The 19,606-nt window shown below is 37.0% G+C and overlaps 1 protein-coding gene across 2 annotated transcripts in view; it reads left to right on the top strand.

Annotated features, from left to right (window-relative positions):
- The first annotated feature begins 2,571 nt into the window (after positions 1-2,571).
- dennd1b (DENN/MADD domain containing 1B) overlaps positions 2,572-19,606 on the top strand; it is a 187,514-nt gene continuing 170,479 nt past the window's right edge. The window contains exons 1-2 of one of the 2 annotated variants that reach the window (XM_056448448.1): positions 2,572-2,946; positions 3,518-3,582. In XM_056448448.1, the coding sequence (XP_056304423.1) occupies positions 2,930-2,946; positions 3,518-3,582 (82 nt within the window). In that variant the 5' untranslated portion in view covers positions 2,572-2,929. The remainder of the gene's footprint in view (positions 2,947-3,517; positions 3,583-19,606) is intronic. The other variant, XM_056448449.1, reaches the window with a different exon arrangement.

The following is a 19,606-nucleotide window of genomic DNA, read 5'->3' on the forward strand; positions in this document are numbered from 1 at the left end:
TTAACACTTCACAATGAGGTCCCATTTATTAACATTAGTTAAGAAAAACTGATGATAAAACTAAAGCATTTATTAATCTTTTAGGTGATGTTAATTTCTTAATTAACATTGAATACAAAGGGTAATCATGGATTTAACATAGCTCAGTTCTGTACTTTTATATTAATATTAACATGATTTCTATAATAAATTTAGCTGTTTCACATCATTTAGGTTAGTTATTACATTAATTATTAAACCTTACACTTTGTTCTTCATAATTTAATTAGTTTGAAACACTTGTTTACTCTGAATAGTTAAACGCAATAAAGCAATATACAAAACTATAGTTTTATGAAGTGATATACATTGTTATAAAGCTCCAGCAGTTGTTGCAAAAAGAAAAACTGACAATATCTTTTGCAAAGCTGCCCAAACTAAGGCCCGCGGGCCAAAGTTGGCCCTTGCTAATCTTTGATTTGACCCACCATTCCATCTGACAAGAGAGGAAGAATAATGAAGACGGTTTAGAGACTGTATTTTCTAATTTGTTTGTTTGTTTTATTGCTAAGCCCCCAAAAAAGCTAATCAAAATAAAATGTTTCAATTAAACGAATGAGATTTTTTTAAATGCACATACTGTACTGTCACCCAATGGATAGAGCACAATGCAGAGACATCAGTGAGCAAATGGAGACAAAAGCTGATTCTGCTTGACTAGTGTATTCAGCATTGAACTCCACTGTACTATAAAAATGTGATTGTATTGTTATTGTAATAAGTTACAATAAAAAAATACTGCATTAGATTATATGATTCAAAGTAATATTTGCTATTTATTTTTAAATATTATGAAATAAATTAGCCATAGCAACTTTAATATAATCCCTGGCTGGGTCAGTTGGCATTTCTGTGTGGAGTTTGCATGTTCTCCCCGTGTTTGCGTGGGTTTCCTCCGGGTGCTCCGGTTTACCCCACAAGTCCAAAGACATGCACTATAGGTGAATTGGGTAAGCTAAATTTTGAATGATTGTGTATGGATGTTTCCCAGTGATGGGTTGCAGCTGGAAGGACATCCGCTGCGTAAAACATGTGCTGGATATGTTGCCGGTTCATTCAACTGTGGCGATCCCAGATTAATAAAGGGACTAAGCCAAAAAGAAAATGAAAGATTTAATAACTAAATAAATAAATAAATGTATTAATTAATCAAAATAAAAATAGTCTTTCAAGATACATTCACCAAAATCTCAGAATCAGAATCAGAATCAGAAAGAGCTTTATTGCCAGGTATGTTCACACATACTAGGAATTTGTTTTCGTGACAGAGCTTCTACAGTGCAACAGGATTACAGAGACAGGACAAAAAACAGATAATAAATATATTTAATATATCCCATAGAGGATTCCGGATATGCCGGAAATCATCAGATTTCTGACACAAGTCATAAGTAGGGCCAGACAGAATCTCCAGACATTTTTTGCTATTTTTGCTGAGAATTTTGTAAAAAGTCTGTGGATTTATGTGGAATGATTTTGGGAGTATCACACCTAAAAACATATATGACATAAAAAATAATACCTTTTTAACTATTATTTAATGTTTACAATGCAAATCCAATTAGATTCACTTTTTTGGTGAACAATGCAAGTCTTTAATATATCTACTAAAAGAAAGAAAATATTACGTTACAAACTGTATTGTAAATAAATCATATCAACATTTTCATTGTCGTCAATTATATTACTGAAATTCATTTAAAAACAGAATAAATATAATTTTACACATATTTACACAAAATAATAAATAAATAAATAAATAAATAAATAAAATGATGTGCTAAAAATCTGCAGAAATCTGTGGATTTCTTCGTGCACAGATTCCATGTGGGCACAAGTCAGTTTTTTTAAGGGTAAGAAAACAGCAATCTGATTTATCTACATATTGACCGAAGGAATGTTAGAGGAAGACCACAATAAAAGAATACGTTTTCATGCTAGATACGTAAAGTGTAACACAGATTCTAGTCCATTACTAAGGTGTAGAGCAGTTTTACAATTCAGAAGATAAATAGCTGGGGATGGACAAAAGGTCTACCAATAATCTTCTTAACTAATTTTTGGATTTGTTTCCAGTAATGTCTTAACCAATATTCTTCTAAATAACAAATTTATAAAGCATGAAGGTTGCTGGTTCGCGCCCCGGCTGGGCCAGTTGGCATTTCTGTGTGGAGTTTGCATGTTCTCCCTGTGTTCCTGTGGGTTTCCTCTGGGTGCTCCACAGTCCTAAGACATGCGGTACCAGTGAATTGGATTAGCTAAATTGGCCGTAGTGTATGCGAGTGCTGGTCAAGTTGGCGGTTCATTTCGCTGTGGTGACCCCAGAATAATAAAGGGACTAAGACAAAAAGGAAATGACTAACTTGTTTATAATTCAATGTGAATAAATAAAAAATTACTCATAAAAAAACTAAAGGTCTGGATCCACTTGAGGGTCAGTAAATTGATGACAGAATTGGTGAACTATCCCTTTAAGGACTGCCATGCAGGCTCAGTCACCATTCACTTCCATTGCCTTTTATTTCCTGTGAATGGAGACTGTCATTTCATTTTGCTTCCTACAAACACACACACACACACCAACTCATACTGTTCTGAAACTACACCAAAACGAATTATTAGTCTCACTACTATCCCACTCACAACATACGCACGCGCATAGTCAGGTGCTTCCTGGTGCTTCATTGCAGGATCACAGTCTGGGGAACCGAAACGGTCAGTGAAGGCGTCCAGGAAGCGCCACCGGCAGGCGACAGACCGAGAAATGCGGCAGTATCCGCGACTCTCTGCCAGGTAGCCGTGAAAATCAGAAGCGCGTGGCTCCGGTGTCGCGACGGTGTTTTAGTTTCCCGCCGTCGGCGCGAGCAGCTGCTGACGCGATGCTTTAGCCATGGACAGCAGGATAAAGTAAGTCGACACTTGTTTACCTTTCGCATTCCTCTGCTTTGTGTTATCAGTCTTCATTATAAAAGTCTATCATTCGGTTGAAATAAACACAGCGCCCGTGGCGACTGGCGAGTCCGCTAGTTAGCTAATTTGGCTAATGAGAAGAGATGACAGGTCCAGCTGACCGGTTAGCTGTTTACCTCAGACATGCTAACTAGCCTAGCCGCATTCCTCTACAGCCATTTAAACTTGACAGCTCAATATATTTCATTTTTGATCAAGTTGGACGCCTTGAATTAAGTGTCTATGGCTTTTAAGTATACTGTATAGCAATGTGTTATGAATTCACAGCAGCAAACTGACTGCATAGCTCACTGTCTAATGGCATGTCAGATTTTAAAGGGATGGTTTTCACTAAAATAATAGCATTTTAAACGTGTAACGTTTTTCAGTCGAACAAGAAACGTTGACAGATGTTCAGTGTTTTGGTTATTTTTGTATTTTTCAATCACATTTCGTTACAAGGAGAGTAAATGCTTGTCAAATAATTGTTTTAAAGTTAGTAAGTTCAAAAAATGTTTTCTTATTCCAGTGAGAATCCTGCAAGGACTTTTGATTTGGCTCTTCAGGTTGCCTGTCCATCATCTGAAAATGAAGGTGAGCCCCCATTTCTCAATTTGATTCAGTTTTGCATATGCAAGTGTCTGTTCAAACGGACTTTTAACGTCGAAACACATTAGCAACTATGTGAGTGTGTTGAGCCTGTCTTTTAAATCTTCCTTGCTGTCAGACTTTGAAATGACATTAAAGACAATGTTTACATCGGCGTAAGTAATACTGCTCATATTTCATAGGTTTTAAGTGATATTATGAGACTTTTTTTATTGTGCAAAGTGCATGACTGACTTTCTAATCAAAAGTAACTATAGAATTGGTGTAAAATACCGATTATAGATGTATGATATTTTGGCAAATTGCATTATGAAATCTAGAATTGCTGCTTAAAAAAAATACCTAAAATGGTTAACACACATATTTAAGTGTGTGTCGTGATAGCTATCTAACTTTGTACCATCTGAAATCCTGTATTGTGAAACTTAGACAGCTTTTATATATGGCTCTTATTTTTGGCTGATATGCTGAGCTGTTTTCCGTGCTTGAAATGGATGAGTAAATGATGCGTTTTGTGTCTGGGGGATTCACGGGAAGGAAATTATTGCTGTTAGATTCGCAGGGTGGTCAGATTCGCTCCTGATGGGCTGACATGAGTACATTTTCATTCCAGTTCAACCCTCACTTGGCTTGCATTTACTTTCAGAAACCTGCAGATGCATTTTGGTTGACTTTTTTTTTTTTTTTTGGTTGGTATGCAGTGATATCGATCTAGATTTGTGAGCACGTTTGTGTGTTTTGAGCTCTGCAAGGATGAGTAGAAACCACACAGCTCTAACGGACCAAGTAATGACTGCTGTGCAGTGAAATATGGGAGCTTGTTTTAGTCATGGAATAAAAAGGTAATTGCCACTATTTATCTCAGAGTTCTGGCTTATTTTTCTTTCACTTCGCAAGTTTGTGCATTTTTTTTTAATCTTTTTTTTTAAACAAATTCAGATGTTTTTTTTTTCTAAGAATTTTGTTTTTAAGCAGTTTATGCAATGCAATTCTGAAACTGAGGATAGTTACACTATAAGAGTATACTATAAACAGGATAAAAAAAAGTTTTCTGAACAAAACAAATTACTTCTGGATCTGTGTAAATGACTAAAAATGAGGTATTATGCATGCCAGGCCAGTAGGTGGCGAAGTCACTTATTTAAGAAATGGTATGTGCACGTGAACATGTTCTGTGTTCTGCTATTGTTGTTTTGGCAGTTATAAACTCGCTCTTGTCTAATGAACACATAATAAATGTGTGACTTAACATTTGTTTACGAAGTCATGTTTTTGTAGTTTAGAAAGTTCTTTATTACTCAATTTCAAGTTAGCATTTTCAGGCCCCCAAAATGTCATTGGCTATGTTTCAAGTTTGTAAACGAAAACAAAAATTGAAAAACATTTTCGTTAACTGAAATAAAAATAAAAACAAGAGTTTTTTTTAAACTAGAACTAACTGAAACTACATTGTGTAAATGCAAAACTAACTGAAACTAATAAAATTATAGCAAAAATGTCCTTCGTTTTCATCTTTGTAAATGTATTTAATACATGAGCCTTTTAGAAGTAAATCTATTAGCTTCGTGCTGCAGGTGTTTGACCCGTACGCCTCCTCACAGTCTGAATTCCTGCTGCCATTGGCCAGATCAAATGCTTCGGTCCTCCTCCAGTCAGTCCTCGTAGTTGCTCTTGCGACTAAAAACAACTACTGGACATGACAGCAACACGGTGACAGCATTAAATATGACCTAATTAGATGCTTAAGTATTTATTTAACACATTTATGTCCAATAATGAGTTTCATCTCTGTGTTAGTGATCCTGATGGCGAACGAATTATTCTTTGTAACTGGATCTTCAAAGTGAACCCGTTGAGCTTCCCAAATCAAGCTGAATTTGGCGATTTGCATCTTCAGTAAGCACTTATCCACAAAGACTTACTTTTTAATGTGCCTGATACGCCTTCTGACTCGAAATAAACCCGAGTTATTCAGTTATTAGGTCAGTACACAGAGATCGAATATGAGAACGCATGACTTTTCAGATCATGGTGATGTTTTATCTGACTGAAATTATGATTGCTGACTACATATTTTTGATATGTTGAGCCCCAACATGGGAGGATTGTCATGAAAGATCTGGTTCACGGAAAAGATCTGAACTGTCCATCACTACTGTGTACTGAAGCAGCCTTGCACACTATTGCAATTGGGCCTGCTATCTTGTGGGCTGTTGTATTTGAATTTGAGGATGGCTAGATGGTAGTGTTCTTGTGTCTTCTGAGTACACGTTACAGAAATATATCTTTGGTTGAGTTATACAAACTAATAAACACTAAACTAAAATTAAGCAATTTCAAAATATAAAAACTAGTAAAGCTACCTCTTAAAACTAACTGATTTTGAAAACAAAAAGTCAAAACGAAATATAAACTAAAACTAATGAAAAATCCAAAACTTTTATAACCTTGCTATGTTTCCATCCACCTATTTTTATACGCATTTTGGATATGCGCATAAAAAACAGTTGATGGAAATGACAAGATTTGCAAACGTTTTGAAAATGCACATAAAAACAAAATGCGCATACATGAGTAGGATAATCATTTTATTTGATTAAAAAGATGCGCATTAAACTACGATGGAAACACTTTTATTGAAATATCTCCAGTATGCGCATTAAAAAAGTTGTGTGATTTTGATGTAAGAGACCATGTGGCGATTAAAGATGCATGTGTATAGACAAACCAGCAGGCTGACCACATTGTAAGACATCGGAAATGTTGTTTTGATCATTCTAAAACTCCTTAACCGTTTCAGTGTTAGTGTTATTATATTATTAATTACCTCCAGAATCAAGAGTGTCTGTGCTTCAAATGCCACCATGTGTTCAATGCATGTCGGCATTTTCTTCTGAGGTGCAAGTCAATTATTAAATAAAGAAAAGATTCACGCAGCTTCTCCTTCTGCAGCAAATTACATTTTTACTGTTGATATTTGGCGCCAGTTAATCAGGAAGTGACTATTTTGTTCGCTTTGACTCGTTGGACGGAAATGCTGCTTTATTCACATGTCTTTTATGTGATATTCCTGTTTTGCGCTTAAATGTGATTTGCATCTTTGTATGGAAACATAGCTAATGTCTTGTAATTGAATGGTAAAAATGCATAGTTTAGAATTTTTAGGTTCTCCCTAAGGTTTTCTGTGGTTTGGATGTTCATCTGCAGGTAGACGTTTATTGGGTCACTGAAAACAATTTTTTTTTTTAAAGTTCTGCCAGAGTTTTAATCTTGTGACGTTGGAGTGTGTGCTGTTATCTCCTTTGTGTGATGTCAATTATACTCTACCATCTCCTTTTTGCAGTCATCTGACTGACCAACATAGCTTTATGCTTGGGGTGCACTCACACTTTGCCCTCCGAACCGTGCCCAGGCTCCTTTCCCGGTTCATTTGACAGGTGTGAGTACTCCGAATTGGGCCCAGGTGCGGTTGGAAGAGGTGTGCCAGAGCGTGGTTCGGTTGTGCTTTGGTGCAGTGCGCTTGTGGTGTGAGTGCAAAGCGCACCTGAGCCCAAAACTGAAGACTTGACCTCACTTTTAAGGCACTGTTTCATATAGATTTATTAATCATTCTTACTTTTCAATTAATGTGAACTGTCAAAGTTTATTTAAGATGCAAACTCCTTGCTGCACGTCAGCAGCACCTTCAGCAAACCTCCTAATATGCAGCATGATGACTTTTATGATAATTTATGACCGTCAAAAGTGGGGGATCTGTTCGGCAAGACATTTAACTGCGTGTCACTGCATCCCAAATACTAAAACGATATAACTAAAGCAATGTTCACTGTGCTGATCGAGAGCACTTCTCTTCCTGTTAAACTGAACAGTCGCATCAACGGTGACATAAGCATGCTCAGGTTCGTAAGGCAAAATGCAGTGTGAGTACAGGCTGTTGGGGAGAGGGGACAAGGGTCAATTGCTCTTCGGCATGGTTTAAGGCAACTGTACCTAGTGTAAGTACGCCCTTATTCATTTGCCATCTGTTGCATTGGCATGTTTTCGATTTTTATTTATTTATTTTTTTTACATGTATAGGGCCTTAGATGGCTGTATAAATGCCTTCTAATTCATAAATAAGATTTTATAGGTTCACCATGGTCATAACAAAATTTCAGTTTATATCTTGTAAGACAAACTGGGAATAAAGTTTCAATTGTGAGATTGAAGTCCAGGAGTGCCATACATTTTTATTTGTAGTGCTGTGGCAAAAATTGTCTTTTATAGGGCCTGTTTACACCTGGTTACTTCATGCTTTAATTTTTTTGATTGGATATATATCCGATCATGATATGGACATACATGATATATATGCTGTATGCCCTTCAAAATGCAATCAAGATGGATATACTGTCATATCGCTCAGACCAATTCAGGAGGTGGTCTGGCATGCATGCATTACAAGTCTGAATGCATCAGGTTGTTGAAACTGTATTTGTAAATTTGACTCCTCCCAAAATAAAAAATAAAAAATTATTGTGAGAGCGCACATGTTGTGGGCTATATGACCTTCAGATATACTATTAAATAAGCAACGGAAGGCCACAGATGATAGATGATGAAGGTCAAATTCAAAGTTAGTTTTGTTTTTTTTTTGGTCATGAAATGATCAACTGAAATTTTTCAATTAAGAGATGCAGCATGCACCTGTAGCCCATCTCTTTATTGTAAGACCCAACAGTTAACTTTATCAAATGAAATGAGTTAACCCATTTGAAGAGAGTTTTGAACTGAGTGTTGAAGGTAAATACCTCATTACTGCAACTTAAATGGAGTAAGTTCACAGTAATCATATAGATTGGTTCCACAAATGGTTTGAGTTGCCTTAACTTGTTTTACTGTGCTTAAATTGTTTCATGCACTCAAATGGAGTAAGTTCACAGCACTCATTAAGATTAGTTTTTGAACTTAAATGGTTTGTTGCTATCTGTTTCCTCCAACGGTTTGAGTTACCGTAACTTTTTGTTTTTTACGGTGTATGAAACGAGAGGAATATTAGAAAATGTAGCTTTTCATTCATTTACAAAGGCATGTTGTTTTGTTTTTGGTTCAGTATATTATAAAAATAGGTGTTTTATTTAGCACATAATGAAAGTAATCACAGAACCTTGTGTGCTTGTAATGATGTTTTACAGTCTGCATATAGAATAATTTGAATGGCTGGGGAAGGTTATAGAAAAATTTCTGCTGCTTTGAAAGCTCCAATGAGCACAGTGGCCTCCATCATCCGTAAGTGGAAGATGTTTGGAACCACCAGGACTCTTCCTAGAGCTGGCCGGCCATCTTAGCTGAGTGAGAAGGGTCTTAGTCAGAGAGGTGACCAATAACTCGATGGGCACTCTGTCTGAGCTCCAGCGTTCTTCTGTGGAGAGAGGAGAACCTTACAGAAGGACAACCATCTGTGCAGCAATCCACCAACCAGGCCTGTATGGTAGAGTGGCCAGACAGAAGCCGCTCCCCGCCTGGAATTTGCCAAAAGGCATCTGTCGGACTCTCAAACCATAAGAAACAAAATTCTCTGGTTTGATGAGACTAAAATTGAACTCTTTGGAGTGAATGCAGGGCGTTACATTTGGAGAAAACCAGGCACTGCTCATCTCCAGGCTAATACCATCCCTACAATGAAGCATGGTGGTGGCAGCACATCCTGTGGAGATGTTTTTCAGCAGCAGGAACTGGAAGACTAGTCAGGATAGAGGTAAAGATAAATGCATCAATGTACAGAGACATCCTGGATGAAAACCTGCTTCAGAGTGCTCTTGACCTCAGACTGGGGCGACGGTTTATCTTCCAGCAGGACAATGACCCAAAGCACACAGCCAAAATACCAATGGATTGCATTCACAACAACTCTGTGAACGTCCTTGAGTGGCCCAGCCAGAGCCCAGACCTAAATCCTGTTGAACATCTCTGGAGAGATCTGAAAACGTCTGCACATTGTCGCTTCCCATCCAAACTGATAGAGCTTGGGGAGGTACTGCAAAGAAGAATGGGCAAAAATTCCCAAAGACAGATGTGCCAAGCTTGTGGCATCATATTCAAAAAGACTTGAGGCTGTAATTGCTGCCAAAGGTGCATCAACAAAGTATTGAGCAAAGGCTGTGAATACTTCTGTACATGTGATTTTTCAGGTTTTTTATTTTTAATAAATTTGCAACAATTTCAAAAAAACTTTCATTATTTCAAAAAATGTTTCATTAGGCAGTATTGTGTGTAGAATTTTTAGGAAATAAATAAATTTAATCAATTTGGAATAAGGCTGTAACATAAAAAAATGTGGAGAAAGTGTAGCGCTATGAATACTTTCCGGATGCGCTGTATGTGATCAAATGTAAATAGGTCTGTTTAAAATCAGATCACCATCAGATCAGGAAAAAAAACGAATAAAGTAACCAGGTGCAAACAGGCCCATAGTGACGAGAGGCCATCATTATCATTGTAAACTTTGACTATAAATGTCAATGTGAAGTGTACGGACATGAACCGCTTGTTATTAGCTCTGCATATCCTATATCACTGATTTTTTTGTTTCTAGCCTGAAACTATCATTACTCTTTTTGCTTGACGTAGAATAGGCGAGGAGCAGGTGGTTCACAAGCAGCTGTTGCTCTCTGACTGAAAAAGCAAAATATTCCCAGTCCAGCCGCTGACGTGAAAGTTGAAATAAGCTATAACCCACTTCCCTCATCATCATATGTCGGTGCTTGTCTCATTTCCTGACCCCGACTCTCAGAACTGCAGCTTCATTTTAAGAGACTTTAGGGCCAAACAGAAGTTCGTCGAGGACAGGAAACATTCCCAGCCTGAGATAACAGACCTCATTGCGTCTTGTCGCAAATTGAATATTGTGGTTTACAAAATAACGAGTCTTGTTCCCCGTTTCCAATTGAAGCATGTGATTGACTGCTCTCTACTCAGTTCTTGAGTTTCAGGCTCTTTGTTCTGTTCAGACATGACTGACCTGAGGGATCTTGGTTTGCAGAGCGCCCGAACATATTTCTGTGGCCAAATGGGGTGATTCTAGAGCAGTTGTGGTAATATGAAGCATTCGAGGGGATTTATTGTATCTCATCAGACATTCTGCCTCTGTACTCACCTCATGTGTCATTTAGCCTAATTTGACATTTGATCACCTCAACTGCAGTTCGCTTTCGCTGGTGGAAAATGAAGTCAGACAAAACAAGTCAACCTACATGTATAGTACACTTTGTTTCATTTTTATCCAAGTTTATACATTTCTTGGGAGTCCAACCCATGTCTTGTTGCTATGTAAGTTATAGGAACTACTAAGAGTAGCGTGATCTTTTGTTTATTTGCTTGCGTTGGTTGGTTTATTACTAGATACCAGCATAGTAAGAGGAAATCATTCTTTGCTTTTGTGTCATCTTTCAGTTCCCTCTTTGTCCACACAAGTTTATTATTGAATGCATTTTCTCGATGCTTGATTCATTTTTGAGTTTTAGATTATTTTGTAATTCTGGTAACTCTGATCTGTTTCATTCTTTTTTTCTAAAATATATTAGGCTTTAATTGAAGAGTTTTAATGTTTCTTGATTTTCTTTGCTAGAGGGTGTGAAAAATTCAACTTTACCACTAGGACTGGGTGATATGGCAAAAATGCAGTCTCGATAATTATTTTCCATATTGAACGATAATGATATACATTACGATATAAGTTGTTAATGATTTAAAAGAGTATCCGAACAATGACTGAAACCACAAAAATTAGAGGGTCCATTAAATGCATGCCAGTAGCCAGCCTGGTAAAAGGGGTGGCTCTTTTTTGCAGTTATGCGTCTCATTTTCTTTTTATTTGAGGTTTCAATACTGCATTTTAGTGACATTTTAAGTACAATTTTTTTCAGGATTAGCTTGTCAGGTGATCATCATTACCATAATTTTTAAAGTACCAAAAACATTTCCAATTATTTAGAATAAAAAAAATATAAAAAAAATACTTATTTACTTATTATTTTCAAAATACAAATTTATTATATCGTAGAGAATAAAAAAAGGAATCTGTTAAAGTTTTACTTTAAAAAATGTAGTCTGTTGTTATTTGTTAAACTGGTTAGCACATTCAACTTTCCTTTGTGTGAATTTGGCCATTTCAATAATAAAAAAATTAAAACATCATAATAATAATGCAGAGCTTCCCAATTTTTGTAGTCTCTCTTGTAAAATAGTACATTTGAAAATTCATAGATAACAACAATCACCGAATTTGTATTAAAATTTACTTTATGGTTCAGAATGACCTTTTGGTGCTTTACTCCTTTTTATTGGTAATTTTTTCCTTCAAGAATAAGGGCAAAGTAATGTTACTTGTAAACTATTCTGAAATGGCATAACGTTTTCGACAGACATTTTCTGTGGCCGAAAATTCGGTACATAATATCAACACACTTTCAGATTCCTATTGTTGCACATTTCTGCTGTGTGATTGGCTCTTAGATCAATTTAGAGTAAAAATGTCCAGAGCTTATCATTGTTTGTGACATAATCTTTATCGCGATTCGATATAATATCGTTTATTGGCCCAACAAATAAGCCCTAATAGGCCTTAATAGGAAGTATTCAGAAACGCATGGTTTTAAAGATAATGCTATTGTTTTTTTCCCTCCTGCACAGGGGTTGACAGGCCCAGAGACTGAGTAGGTGACTTATTTTAGCTAACATTAGAAGATGAATACTTTGCCAGATTGGATTAAGCATGACTGCCATGCTTGTGCTTGGCACTAGTGCGACACATTGATGTTTTTCGTGCCCTGTGCCAAAGCCAGCAGATGATGCTGACTGTGCCAAGGCAGTAGGTGGAGACAGATGCTACCTGTCTTGCCTCCTCTTTTCATCCAGATTGCACCCAGTAATAAAGCAATAAAAAATAATAGACCTGAAATTTACAACTACACTTGTGCTGCAATTAGCAAAGTGATTTTCCAGCGATGACCAACAGCTCTATTTCTCTTTCTCACAGGCCATGTGTGTTTTACTGATGTTAAGGAACAGTTTGGCTAAGTGGTTAACAGAGTAACGGATCTTTTTTTTTTGGTTTGGTTTGTAACTTTGAAAAAAGAATTGCTGGTTTTATTTTGTGTTTGTATAGTTATGTATATATACACACACAAAATAAAATCCTCTCGTTTTTCCTTTTTTACATGTTGTTATTATACATTTTCTTAACAAAATATGATGCAGCATTACAGGGAGATTTTTGTTTTTCACTTACCGAAACGTCCCAAGTCCCTATGATATTCTGTATAGGGCTAATGCATTGATGCTTCTTTATGAATGGCTCATTCACTTACCGCATATACGGTTTATGCTTGACATATTTCATATTTATGTGTTAAAATAAGTACAAAAAAAATTTCTCACAACATTATTCATGTAGTAGTTTTGCAGTGTAAATGCATTCATTCTATGTCTTAGCTTCTTTGAACTGCTGCTTCAGATTTAGCTTTTGTTTCCTCTGCACACCACTTTTCAGTAGTGTAATCCAGGAATCCATGCAAATGAGATTTTTATGTAAAAGCGACCATTTTCCACAACTCAGATTTGCCTGCTAAGTTTCAGTAATGTGATCTTAATAACAGTGAAGAAGGCGCAAAAGTTTGAGATGTTATTTGTCACATAAAAGGTCTCAAACCTACATTTAAAATAGTTTGTCATATTTGATTTTTAATAGTCACTGCACTGAGTAGTACCAATGACACTTACAGTATCAAGCACTTTTAACCATTTAATGGGCAAGCAACCATATATGGCAACTTCAGTGATATTAATTACAATATAATTTTTTTAAAGGTGCAGTATGTAAGTTTGTTACCCAGTGGTTGAACTAGGTATTGTACACCTGGTTCAAAACACATGCAAGCGCAGGTTGCCAGATTGATCCACAGTTTTTGTTTAATCATTAACTGAAATTTTTATTTTAGAAATGGCTTCTATTTCTTGCAGCTGAACAACAGAATAAACTGACAATGATTACCTCAGGTACACCTCATGTGTTTTATTCAGTGTTAAAAGCTGATAAAGTGAGTATGAATGCCATGTTACATGGGATTTATTGGCATACTACTGAAAGCAGCAGCAGGTAGTTCACCTCGGATCTTGAAAATACACCATTTGAAATGGAACTTTAGAACTGTGACTCAAAACCAACACATATCAGTGATTCAGCATCTACATTTAATAATGTTAAAGAGGTTTAATATGTATTAATTAGATTATCATCTCGTTGGAATGCAGTGAGTGCACTATTCTGTGCTTCTGCATGGCTGTATTTAAATTTGTCGTGTTGTGTCTGGTGCAAACAGCCAAATTGCTTATTGCGAATCTCCTCATGTAACGTGTTGGTACTGTGCGTTCACAACGAAAGCGGCAAGAGCGTCAAAGTAGCCGGAAATCATTCATTTTCAATGAGAGCCGGTGGCGATAAGCGGCGAGGAGCAGCGCAGCGCGTCTTCATCGGTGTGGGCGTCGAGGAGAGTTGAAATCAAGTCAACTTTATGGTAATGAGCTATGACTTGGTTCGGCAGCAAGCAATCGGAATGTAGAAGACCAGCGCATGATAGAAGTGTAGTCGGTCACTGGATTTGCAATTATCTACAATGTTTTCTTACAGGAACATTTAAAAAGTTACTGGTGAGTTACTGATGTGCATTAATGTTTTATATTTTTCTTTTAAAAATGGGAATCTCATGCGACAATACAAAAGTATTGCTGCCTCAGAATATTTTAAACATATGGGCCCATATTGGATAAGTGGGGCAAAGCTACATGCAACTTCATCTCCTCTCCCATTGTTAAATGAATTTGATAAAAAGTGCGTAACATTTTCACGCTAGAAAGCATGTTTTATGCAGGAAAGTAACTCGTTTGATGAAATGGGGCAACGGCTCCTTTAAATATGAGATTAATGTAGCGAATATTGACGCTCTCACTTCTGGAGCTAATAGCAGACAGCGTTGTCTCTAGGGCGGCCAGAGCGACCTTTGCTCTAACCATCTTCGGTGTAAACGCACTGTTAGGACACGGGGTTACAATGTAACCTGCTCACTTAATGTTTACGTTCGTAATATTTATGTTATGTGCTAATTAATAACCACTTCTTATGAAACTCTGAATCTGCGTCTCATTTTGGAGTTTGTTACTGTCCACCGGAGGTCGCATTTCGGTCGCGGATGCATGCTTTGGCAGTCTTTCTTAATGAATTAATAAAATGTGCAGTTTTCCACCGGGGGTGCTGAAATATAGTTGGCTAAACTGGCATTGTGCGGGTTAAATAAACAAATCTAAGACAGCATTCCAGCACGTAACTCACATTTTTAAAGCAGAATAACTGACTTCAGCATTGTTTTTTAGATAAACAAAAATATTCACTATGTATCCTAAATATATGCAAACATATGGTATTTTTATACTTTTGAAGAGTCAAAAACTTACATACAGCATCTTTAAAGTCTTTGTTATATCTCCTAGATTAGTATTTCAATCAATGTCCTGTAAAAGGTTAAATTCATGTTTAAAATAAGATTTCAAAAAGAAGCTACTCCAATTTGGACATTTCCAGTGGAGATCAAGTTTCAATTGAATGCTACAGGATAAACCTGTTTAACTTTCTCATGTGAAGTTTGAGTCACCATAATAAATATTTTTAAAATGTACCTGTAGCTATTTTTTTCTTAAACGAGTGTCCTAGCACTTTCATTTTTCTGACTCAAATTTCACACACCAGCTTTTGACAGGTCTGCGAGCCAGAGGTCTTTTTTTTTGCCATTTGACCCCCACCTTGTTAAATAACCTGATTGGCGCTCAGCTGTGTCTAGAGTTCAGAGCCAGCTAACACTTTGTTGAGGCTCTGCTGTCAGACTAACAATGCCGCTGTGCCTAAGATGGTGTTGATTGGTCATTACTCAGAACGGCTACAGGCTAGTTTGCGCGTGATTTTCTTTTACTTTATAGTCATGCAGATTCAATTCGGTTTGATCTGCCCTCATTATACTCGTGCAACTTCATCAAGTCTCCCCGGTTCCCCTTTGCCAGCATCACCCGAAAATACAGCTTAATGATGGAAAAAAGCAATGGTTTGAAGCGGTGGAATAAGTTATCCCACCCACCCCTGCTTAGAACTGAATTCAGATTGACCTCCAGTTCTGCAAGTTATGGATTTTCACTTCATGAAACTCTCTGTGCTTTTTTTTTCTCCTCTTGCTGTGCTGAAGAGTCTCGTTAGTTGTGAACAGTCTGAAGCCGTTCCACTGGGGCTGTGAATATATGAATTTATGATTACGACGGAAGTTTTGCCAAATTTGCCAGCACTGGATGGTTCAACAGTCACCTGTTTCTAGACTCCGGCGTGTAGTTGCGAGTTTGTGTCCTTCTCAAATACACTCCTTTTATTTCAAATGATTGATTTCTTTTTTTTTATTTAGTAGTGTGGTCAGGAGTAGGTAGCAAGTAGGAGTGTGCAATGTTTGTCAGGTATGGTAAAGTTCAAGCTGACATTGTAAAGTATGTCACTCAATTTGCAACAAACAAAAACGAGTCTTGGTGGTCCAAAGCATTCAATGTTTTATTAAACCTATTAAAGTTATGTCAGGGCTCTACGCTAAAATCGTTCGTTCGCTCGTCCGTCTGTTCTATAGAATTGCTTATGCTTATTAAAAAAAACATTAGAGTTAAATAGACATAGAGCATAGACTTGGGCTGCACAATATATCCTTTCAGCATTGATACTGCAATGTGCACATCCGCAAAAGTCACATCACAACATATGCAATGCTGAGTTTTAATTATAGTTGAGCAGGAGATTAAGTTTAACCATAATAGAGAGATTTATCATTTCCATGTATCTTCAAGGCCTGTGACTGAGCATTTCAAGATTGTGTAAAACATTTGGGCATGCACAAAAAATACATATTTATTATTATTATTATTATTATTATTATCTCTCCTCTCCACCAATGGTGTGCGGTCTGGTGCAATATGGCTGCCATCAAGTCATCCAGGTGGATGCTGCACACTGGTGGTCCATGCCCCCCCCACCCCCTAAAATGTGTAAAATGCGATTTGAGTGTCCAGAAAAGCGCTATATAAATGTAAGGAATTATTTTTAGGGATTCTTCGATCAGGATTTTTGCAGCAGATACCAAGTACCGATTCTGATACCAATTCATGGTAATCGGCCGATACTGATTTCAGTGCCACTGGTGCTGCGACAAGGATGTAAGAAGCATCAAGGGGTGCATCAAAGGCACACATAGGTACACGTTGTCACACCATCTCTAAACATTTAATTCTAAACAACTTACGGACAAGCGATGTCAGGCGTTTTTTCTGTTTGCTTAGGGAAAGGACGCACACAGTACAGCGCATTCAGTGGGCGAGAGCGACTCTCTTCAGATTACCACGCATGATCGTGTTCATCAAATTTGCTTAAACTAAGCATTCTAAAACGTATTTTACAAGTAATGATTCTGACACTGCAACGTGAGGCAGATGCTTTACAAAAGTTGCGTGTAAGGGGGAAACGCGTCAAACTTAATGACACATTTGCGTTGCGAAATGCAGAGTTTTTTTCTTTCCATTTTAACGTGCGGTATCAAATTCCATTAAAAGAGCACTCTTCCACCAGTCCCCGTGTCAACAAGCTTGGCCCCCTAAATTTGGACGTGTATTTTTGTGTCAAAACGCAACGGAGAAGCGAGATCTCTGCGCGCTCTAGGTGTCTCTCAGTTAATCGCTCCCGCGCGCACTTGCTCTCTCTGTCAGTGACGGTGCTGCGCGCATTAGCCTAGTTCCCCACATTCGTCAGAAGTTGACACAGGTAATAGCGATTTTACACTTTTAATATAAGGAAGTGTTCAGCTATGCAGAGACCATAATTAATCAGAAATCTAGTGTACATAGTTTTACGTTAGGAAATGCAATATTGAATTTACAAACAGTCGGCAAGTACCAAAGAACAGATGTAACACATTGATCAAATGTAGATTTCAGTCACGCTCATGTAAGTCATATTCAACTCGTTTAGTTTTGCCTTCATTCATTTTTGATTTCCGTCTTCAACACATGATTTATTTACAACACATTTTTAAACATAATAGTTTAACTAACTCATTTCTTAAATCTACTTTTTTATCTTCCCCATGGTGACAGTAAGTGCATAACATTTTACTAGTTATATATAACATTTTATATATGTTATATAAATCAGTTTCTCTGGTCTAGAACCACCACTGCCTATAACATCTAAGACAGGATCATGAAAAGAACATTTAAAAAGCAACTCATGTAAACACCTTGATCATATTGTTGTCTTATTCAGATGAAAGCAAATCATTAGATTACTGATAACCATGTAAACACAGTCACAAGCCCCAACCCTAGAAAAAAGGAGTTCAGTATTTTGCTGACAGCCTTTCCATAGGTTAGTAGTAAGCTAATGTAATTTCATAATGCAAATCTTAAATTCATGCTAACCAGCAAATGATCAAAGGAAATATATTAATGTAATTCAAATATATAAAATATGAATTGATGTTTACTTTAATTATATTGCATGGTTTCTGCTACATTCATTTTTTCATGGCGGGGAGCCACGCCAAGATTTATCCTGCCACGGCTACATTACAGCTTCTCATTCAAAACATTCTATTTTTTAAAATAGCGGGTGATAATCACACCAAAACGCATAAAAAAAAAATGTAAGGGAATTATAACAGCGCAAACTTGTCTGTAACCGTAGTATTTCTGTGCGTCATTTGTTTAACCCTTTAAGGATACTTGCTGACTGACTGACTGGCTGACTGTGACAGGTGCGTGATGCGTGAGGCCAGCAAACACGACATATAGCCGTTTCACTTTACTTCAGGACGCATTAATACCAGATGCTTTCATAAATATTCCTAGCAAATCTAATAAATGCTGGAGACATACTCGTTACATAAACACACTAAATCGCACCTCAGCTGCGTTTATTTGAGAGCGCACAAGAAGATCCGCGTGCTCTTAAAGCGGCTTATATTTGAGGGGACGTGCAAGAAGTTTTGTGCACGAGCAAAAAAAATCGGCGCGCAAGCAAAGAGATCCGCATGCTCGTAGGCTTTTACATAAATGCGATCTCAACTTCTTATACTGCGCTCACAACATTTGTCATTGAAATAACGCCACAAGTAGTTGGTAGATCTGTGTAAAAAACGCCTGCCGCCACAGCTGGAAAAAACCTAGAGGAAACACTGTATTGTTCTATTCAAATAATTTTTTTTAAATGTTTTGTCAAATAAAAGATTTTTCTAGAGTCATCCACCATAATTTTGTGGCTCTAAAGTATCGGTTCAGGCACCGTTTTGACACCGGTGCCGTTTTAAAAGTATCGATTTAGCACTGGTATCGAAGTAACCCCAAACGATACCCAATCCTAATTGGGAGATGAGCGAACGTTACTTAAATGAAATTTAAAAGAATTTTATATTAATTAGCCACTAAATCAAAAAGCTACGAATTGCGTGAGATGGCATTGGTTTGGTCAGAAGTTGTTTTTATATATTATTTATTTGTGCTGTTTGAGTACATTTAACCATATGAGAGGTTACACTGCAAAAACAGAATCTAATTTGTTTAGTCACCTTTGAAAGTATGATAATGGAAAAATCTAACATTGCAATTTTTATATATTTTGCGACATATTGTGATGAATACAATTCCAGCAGATGAGTTAATATCTCTGTTTGGAAAGAATTTATAGTGCTAGATCAATTGGGGTGATTCTGCAGTGGGAGTGCATCTCCATAAAATCTAGTAAACAATCTATAAACTTTTTGGGGTCTCTCGACACATTTTCATTGTAGTCTGTGCTACTTGCATTGCATTTCTGTGTTTGCATGTGTTGTGAGTATTTTCATGCACATGTTTAGTCAGAGATTGATGAATTAGTCTACTATTTGCATGTCCAAAACATCTAATG

The sequence above is a fragment of the Danio aesculapii genome, chromosome 22, assembly GCF_903798145.1.
Source record: "Danio aesculapii chromosome 22, fDanAes4.1, whole genome shotgun sequence".
NCBI lineage: Eukaryota > Metazoa > Chordata > Actinopteri > Cypriniformes > Danionidae > Danio > Danio aesculapii.